A 7917-nucleotide genomic window follows, 5' to 3' on the forward strand; every position below is an offset into this window, starting at 1 on the left:
CATTACGTATCTAAAAGTTCTATAAGGTCTCCAAAATATTCTAACTTCAATTGCTAGACTTCTGCACCAACCGGTAATTGTGAAGCATTTCAGAAAACTTCAGTCAAATATATATAATTCATGTAAATATTATTATATCTCCAATTAAAACCACTACTCAACTACTACGTGCTTGCTGGGATTATGAAATTTTTTTGTAAAATACAATATTTAGGTCCTCCCTGAATGAAAGATAGAAAATTAAAATAGGAAAGGGAAGAAAAATAATGAAAAGAGAATGACGTTTACGCAAAAATGAACCTCCTCCTCTTCTCTGCACGGCTCCTTCCATAGCTCCTTTCGGCTCTTTGACTTTTCTTTTTTAATAAACTTGGGCTCTTTTTGTTTAGCATCGTTTTAAATGCTTGCTAAATATGGCAAAATTCTGATCAAGCGAACAAGCACCTTCCATATTGGCTGCTTTAATAATTCATTGCTAACATATAAGACGCCAAAGAATTCATAGTTTATTTACGTGCACTTCTAAGAAACTTTACCAGAATAGATACTATATACCTAATCAAAACTCTATTTTGATTTTAAGATATGATCCTTTTCCATGATTCTTAACAATGTTTTTATAAACTAATACATTAACAAAATTAATTTATAAAACTATTAGTAGTAGACAAGATCATTGTGTAAGTTATAATCAATGTTACGATATAAAAAAGAACTCGAAATACTTGTATCTGTCCCTTCTTTCAGTTCTTTGTTCCCACTTAGTTCTTTCCTTTCGTCAGTATTTATTTTTTCTTAGCATTTCATATTAAATCAAACTTTCCTACATAATCAAACATGCTTCCAAATACACGCAAAAGATCTCATTTGTTAAGAGCTCGCAATAATGCAATGACAATAAACAGAGTTTAGTTGAACATAATACTTCGCCTTATCTAAATTTGATTTTATTTCATATCCTTTCATTAACCTGAAAAAGATTCATTGGATTCTTAGAACATGCTTTTGTCTTATTGGATTTGTTAAAAATTGTTTTTCACGTTGAAGTTTATAACCTCATCATGGTTTTTGAGAAATTTAACTAGCATCCTCCTCCGATGCTAGAAAAAATCTGCTTTAGTGAAATTTACCCGTGCATCATATTGTCAATCACGTCCATATGCTGACAAGAGAATATCATCAACAGAATTGAAAATATGTTTCACGAGGCTTGAGATCAAAACCGTATGATCATGTCTTCCTCATCATTCATATTAACACTAGCGATTAATGGACAAATCAAGCTAAGAAATATTGCTTGGACAACCAAAAAATATCTCAAATTATAAAGATGGATTTAATTCCAACCCATTATTAAAATCACTTTTTTATTTACCGATAATAACTTATTATTTAAAATTTGATTATTATGAAAATGTTATAGGTGTAGTATTTCTTTTAATTATCAGATCTAATACTTTTGTTTTCAGGAAGGAGTTCATAATTTTGTTAGACCAAAGTTCAAAAATATGATTTTTAATTATATCCTTAGGGATAAATGTTCTTCGTTTATTTTCATTTTTTGGAGGAGCCTCCACTCAACACGTAGCTCCAGCTGCCCGCATGAGTTCAAAGAAAAGAAAGAGGAAAAATATAAAAAAAATGTGTACAAGATCCCCATTTTAGGCTGCCACATAGAGCTTGAAAACACTATAAAATTAAGTCGCTGTGTCAAAGCTTTACTTGCTTCATTGCATGCATGTTTGTCACACATACAAACACACACAGCGCCAATTGTTTACAAACCCACAGCTCTAAAAACCAAGCACGCATGCAACCTCCCTCGAATGCAACCTGCCCAACATGCACCACTCCTATATTATGCTATAACCCCCAAAGCCCCACCACATCATCGCTCACCACGTACCCTCCTCTTCTTTCTTACCCGATCAACGCCATCCAATTTTTACAACCCTAGATAGATCCAACCAGACACGAGTCACTTCAACGCTTAACGTGTCCACCTCTCCCCAACACGTATCTCACATCACAACCCCTCTTCCACACGTGTCAAACATCCCCACACAACTTAAGCCAGCAGCACATGTTGAGTACGGTTGAAGTTTGGTAGGGTTTCAATTTCCCATTTCAAAAGCGAAAAAGAATTAATTTTTAACCTAACCTGACCTTTCTAGTACCATTACCATAAAAAGTAACCCTAGTTAGAGCCGTGAATGGACCTTGTTGCCTGGTCACGTGGCGGGTGGCACTGACTTTGCCTCCTGTCAATTTCATGCAACAGAAACAGTACAATTGCTCGCCAGCCAGATTTTCCACGTGGAGCCTATTCTAAGGCTTGAGTGTTTTCTTCCATTGCATGGGCCCCCATAAGACGTACTGCCCTATCTGTCACTGCACACGTTGCCCAATGCCCTCACACCACGTGTAAAAGAAATCTAGTTTATTGATTTTGTTCCTGCCTACCTGAATCAAAAGCTTTATTATTACTGACGTGTACGGTAGGGGTTATTTTAGACTTTTTAGACCAATTTTAAAATGGGGTCAATGAAATAGGTCTTAGATTAAGACACGTGTCAAAAGATTAGGAAAATCGCCTATAGATATTCCCATTAGACGTCAACGATTGGGACACATGGGCCCCACCTGTCCAAATCGGAAACTGATACGTACAGGCATTTGATTGGACCACAAAAGCTGAGAGGAATAAAGTTGGAATTTAAAAAATAAATATATAAATAAATTAAACAACAATCGTGGCCGAGTCTAGTATCCCACGTGTCAACAACTCTAAAATCATGAAAAGTGAAAATTTTTTATTTTTAAAAAACAGAGAAAACCCACGCCTAGTACGAGTAGCGTAGGACCACATGCGTGTAAGGAAAGAAAGTTCATGTACTCAATGGTGTTTAAATCCAATTGGACCACGTACCTCTTTACATGAAATTGCAGATACACGTGGTTGATTTTAACGTAGTAGAAAAGAGGAATACCGCGAAGATCAACGGTGGAGATCTGTTCTTTTAGGCCGAGAACCACTACGGTCATAACCCAAAATAAAAAAGAAAAAAAAGCCTCTCTCTCTACGTAAAAAGAAGGCCATTTATTTTAGACTGAAAGTCCTTTCAAAGCTTTTTTTCTTAGCGCGCGAGCATTCTCTTGGATTTCAATCATTTGAAGAGAAAAATCAAAAGCTTAAATGGCCTGAGATTATTTATTTTTTGGGTTTTGGTTATGAAACTGGGTGGTTTTTCAAAATGGCGGGGATCTGCTGTGGATTGGTGAACAAAAGCGAGACATCAACGGCGTGTGAGCAGAGCTCCCGAGCGGCGAGGCGGAGGAGAATGGAGATCAGACGGTTCAAATTCGTAACCGGCGTGGCCACACCGGAGCCAGAGAGTTCTAGTACTGAGCAAAAGCGTCAGAAGCTGGAAGGCTATTATACGGCGCCGTTTTCTAGTACGGACGATGAGAAGAAAGAAGTGGTGGTAGTAGAAAACGAGAGGCTCGAGATCAAAGAGATCTCGAGTTCGAATGATGGTTGTGCTTCGACTTCGGTTTCGAGTGAGTACCCGAAATTCGGTGTTGCATCTGTGTGTGGAAGACGGAGAGACATGGAAGACGCTGTAGCTATCCACCCTTCGTTCTCTAGCCATGACCACAATTCCACAACGAAATTGCATTACTTCGGCGTTTACGACGGCCATGGTTGCTCTCACGTATGTGTTTTTTTTTCTCTTCTCGCTTTGTCATTCAAACCATTCAAAATAGCAACTTTGATTTAAAATTTGCCTTGTTTTTTATTTTCAGGTGGCAACGAAGTGTAGAGAAAAGTTACATGAGCTGGTGAAGGAAGAGTTGTTGTTGTTGGAGACGCAAGAGGAAGAATGGAAGGGAGTGATGGAGCGAAGCTTTTATCGCATGGACAAGGAAGTGAATGCATGGAACGAGACCGTTTTGGGTGCAAAGTGTAGGTGTGAGCTTCAATCTCCAGAGTGTGATGCGGTTGGATCTACTGCGGTGGTTGCAATTGTGACACCCAATAAGATCATCGTTGCCAATTGTGGCGATTCAAGAGCTGTGCTTTGCCGAAACGGCAAGACTGTACCTCTTTCCTCCGATCACAAGGTTAGTACTTAAAAAAGAGTACATATAATTGCAACAACAATAGGAAGCATGGACCGTCGGATCGTCTGATCCGAGGGTTGTGATTGTTGCAAAAAAAAAAAAAAATGTCAAATTTCTTTATTTGAAAATTGTTCTTTTCAGTGACATTTGAGATGCTGTGGTAACAGCCGGATCGTCCGGACGAGTTGAATCGGATCCAAGCCGCAGGTGGTCGGGTTATCTACTGGGACGGCCCACGTGTCCTCGGAGTTCTCGCCATGTCTAGAGCTATTGGTAATTATTAAACACTGAAAACTAACACAGTCTGCGTGTTCAAATTCAATGGTAAATTTTCTCAATTGAGTTTTGATATTTTGGGCAGGTGATAATTATCTGAAGCCTTATGTGAGCTGTGAGCCAGAGGTGACGATCACGGATCGGACGGCGGAGGATGACTGTCTGATTCTGGCGAGTGATGGGCTATGGGACGTGGTTTCAAACGAGACGGCGTGTGGGGTGGCGCGTATGTGCTTAAGAGGGAAAGCACACTCGCCTCCGTGTTCTCCGCCGGGTGCTGAGGTGGCTGTTTCCGAAACTTCCGACAAGGCGTGTTCGGACGCGGCGATGTTGCTGACGAAGTTGGCCTTGGCTAGGCACAGTACTGACAACGTGAGCGTGGTCGTGGTAAACCTAAGAAGGGACACGTAACCATTAGCCATCCATTGTTCTTTTTCTTTTTTTTTTAAGAAAAAAAAATTAAATTTATGGGTTGGGTTTGTAGGGTTGGGCTTTTTTGGGTGATTGGTAAGAAGAGAATCAAATTTGAAATAGTGAAACCACTATTTGTTTGTAACTGCTGAGCTCAACTTTTTTTGTATTTGGTTTTCGAACGATATATCTTTTATCAAGAGATTTCATTCAATTAAAAAAGGCCAATGGTGTAATTGTAGTTTTTTCTTTTTTTTTATAAGAATGCTGATAAGCTTTCATTAAACTGGGCTGAAACCCAAATCAGATACATCATTAAGAAGTATATGAAGTAAATATGATAGCCTTGTAAGGTTAATGGACTCTCTTTTTTGAGGTTATGATGCTGTTGGTCACATGGAAGAGATCGTATGGTTGATATCAGAATAATAATTCATGCTAATGATATCTCTTCGATTTGGATGCGCTATCATTTTTATTGCTCTCTTTTAATGTGTAATAATGATTGTTTACAAAATTTCAAATCAAAATAAAAAATGATTGTTTACAAGTTGGGTAATCCTCATTGATCAGTATTTGAGGCTAAAGTTTAAACGGGCTCTTTTGCGTGGCAGAGCATTTTAAAATCTAGAGCTGTCATTTCCACTGGGATGCTGTGGAGAACTGGGGATGGCAAGAGTGCTCGAATATACGAAGATAACTGGCTGCTGGGGGATAGACCATCAAAAACTCTCTCCACGAGCTGAGATTCTTGATGTTACTATTGTCTCCTACTTAATTGATTCTGGCTCTGGATGGTGGGATACGAATAGGATCGACCAGCTTTTCCTCCCTTTTGAAGCTCAGAAGATTGGTCCATACCATTGTGGGTGACTTACCAACAGGACTGTATGGTTTGGCCGAAATGTAAAAATGGGATTTATTCAATGAAGAGGAAGATAGAGAGACTTTGTTACACTGGTGGGACAATGACCTCGTTCTCTGGAAATTTTTGGCTTGGTTTATCTGGTTTCAATTTTCAAAGAAACAAGTTTCTTCTCAACGAACCGAGTTTACCATCTCAGAAGATTTTTGGGTCAACTATATCAGCCTACTCTCAGAACTGCAGATTAGGGTCAACTATCAGTTTACTCTCGAAAGCAGTTACGTACTGCTAGTGTTAAGTGGAAACTGGAAACCTCTAGACCCCGACAAGCTTAAGGCAAACTACGACGGGACTATGTTTGAAGACTAATGAAGCTGGCATTGTTACTGTCATCCGAAATGGAAGGGAGGATATGGCAGCGTTGTCAAAGAAGATTTCTCTTCCACCATTAATAGGATTTTTGGAAGCAATGGCAACCAGGAGACAGTCCATTTTGTCGTGGAGCTCGGTGCCTATCAAGCAGATTTTGAAGGGGACTCGGGAATTGTTTTTAACACTCTTAAATTCAAAACATTATTTTGCAACAACTTATACAAATTTGTTTTCTCACATATGCATGGGAAATTTGAAGGAGTACAGTAAGGAGGGAAAAAGAATGCATACTTTAAACTCATCCATGGGCCATTAAATGAAAAGGGATTTTTGTCAAACGGATTAATGACATTTGCAAAATTCAAAGCCATGAGAACATCTGGTCTTGTAAAAATTCTCAAAAATGAACTAATAAAAAATTATTTTATCTATTTTACATAATTACATTCATTTTACAACACATCATATTAAAAATCCAACCAACCCAATGGCAACATGTGGGGGTGACAAACCAGAGAGTCTATACCAATGTATATATTGGACCAGGGGCCCAATCCAAGGAAGGACTCCTCCTCGACCAGGCAAGGCCGAGGACAAAGGGGACGATCTGCCATTAAAAGTGACGCTTTGGATCATTCCATGGAAAAAGATAAGTATTAAGAAAGAAAATGACAAAGGGAGGTATGGAAATATCTAAGAGAAAGTTGCTACCATTGTATTAAGTGCTTTGCAACTAACTGAACCCTGCTTTTTAGCATTTACAACCACTCCCAACGACTTTGGGAAGGGGCTGATGGGACAAGTATCAGCACTATCAATCTAAATCTACACGTGAACGGTGGAAATGAGAAAAAGATAGTATAAAATAGGGACAAAGGACTGGTAACAAAGAAAAAGAAAACAAGATATATGAAGAATGAGTCTCCTCGGATTTTATCCGAGGATGTCCCTTCCTAATAAATCTATGTCATCTTTCTTTATTTATCATCCAGATCTGTTGGTTGATCGTCTGATTCGCTAAGATCCAAGTTTCCAACCCATTCTCTACAAATTCATTGTATTAGGCTCATTGGGCCAAGATTTCATACAACTTGGACTTGGGCTCCAAAATCGGACCCTACAATTGGCGCCATCTGTGGGGAGCCTAGTTCTAAGTAAGTTAAACGCTTAACCTACCGAGGTGATACAGCGATATATCGACCATTGGCGGAGGAGACCATTTTGGCCGTGGCACATGCCATGTAGAAGATTGCTCCATACAGAACTATATTGGGGGTTTTTAATATCAAATATATATCTCGTGCCCCCGTCATGGGGCAAGTTTTTACGGACCTGGTGACTGATATCACTGAACCTTCGCCAATTGAAATGACAGAAGCACAGCACATAGGTGGAAAATTAGTTGACACGGCCTTGCTGCATGCGATCCTTTATCTAGAATGGTACATGTTGATGGCACTACAAATCAAAGGTGATCTAAAGTGGGGCTAGGTGATCTGAAGTGGGGCTAGTTCTAAACATTTCCTTAAAGGCACTTAAACAGAACCTAGCGCATGCCTGAGTCCTTGGACCAGATGCCTGGGGGAAATTAACACTAGGACATCTCCTCAAAGGTGCTTAAACAGAACCTAGCGCATACTTGAGTCCTCAGACCAAATGCCTGAGGGAAATTAACACTAGGACATCTCCTCAAAGGTGCTTAAACAGAACCTAGCGCATGCCTGAGTCCTCAAACCAAGATGCTTAGGGGAAATTAATGCTATGACATCATCATAAATGTTGAACAGAACCTTAGTACATGATGGATCTCTCAGATCACTTACTTAAAATTCCACATTTAGATGATTGCACTGTTTGTAGTATGGAGC

At 39.3% G+C, this 7917-nt stretch overlaps 1 protein-coding gene across 1 annotated transcript; it reads left to right on the forward strand.

The window, feature by feature from the left end:
• The first annotated feature begins 2967 nt into the window (after positions 1 to 2967).
• On the forward strand, positions 2968 to 6313 carry LOC115985575 (probable protein phosphatase 2C 24). The gene is made up of 5 exons (XM_031108514.1): positions 2968 to 3716; positions 3808 to 4125; positions 4293 to 4398; positions 4487 to 4788; positions 5427 to 6313. The coding sequence occupies exons 1-5, from the start codon at positions 3255 to 3257 to the stop codon at positions 5556 to 5558; spliced, it is 1320 nt and encodes a 439-aa protein (XP_030964374.1). The 5' UTR covers positions 2968 to 3254; the 3' UTR covers positions 5559 to 6313.
• Positions 6314 to 7917: the final 1604 nt, after the last annotated feature.

The sequence above is a fragment of the Quercus lobata genome, chromosome 1 (genome assembly GCF_001633185.2).
Source record: "Quercus lobata isolate SW786 chromosome 1, ValleyOak3.0 Primary Assembly, whole genome shotgun sequence".
NCBI classification, from domain to species: Eukaryota; Viridiplantae; Streptophyta; class Magnoliopsida; order Fagales; family Fagaceae; genus Quercus; species Quercus lobata.

Bases quoted from the DNA above. Each gene is read 5' to 3' on its own strand.
- LOC115985575 (XM_031108514.1), top strand. From the start codon at position 3,255: ATGGCGGGGATCTGCTGTGGATTGGTGAACAAAAGCGAGACATCAACG. The intron at 4,126-4,292 runs GTTAGTACTTAA...CTGTGGTAACAG, and splicing joins CTCTTTCCTCCGATCACAAG to CCGGATCGTCCGGACGAGTT. The intron at 4,399-4,486 runs GTAATTATTAAA...TATTTTGGGCAG, and splicing joins CGCCATGTCTAGAGCTATTG to GTGATAATTATCTGAAGCCT.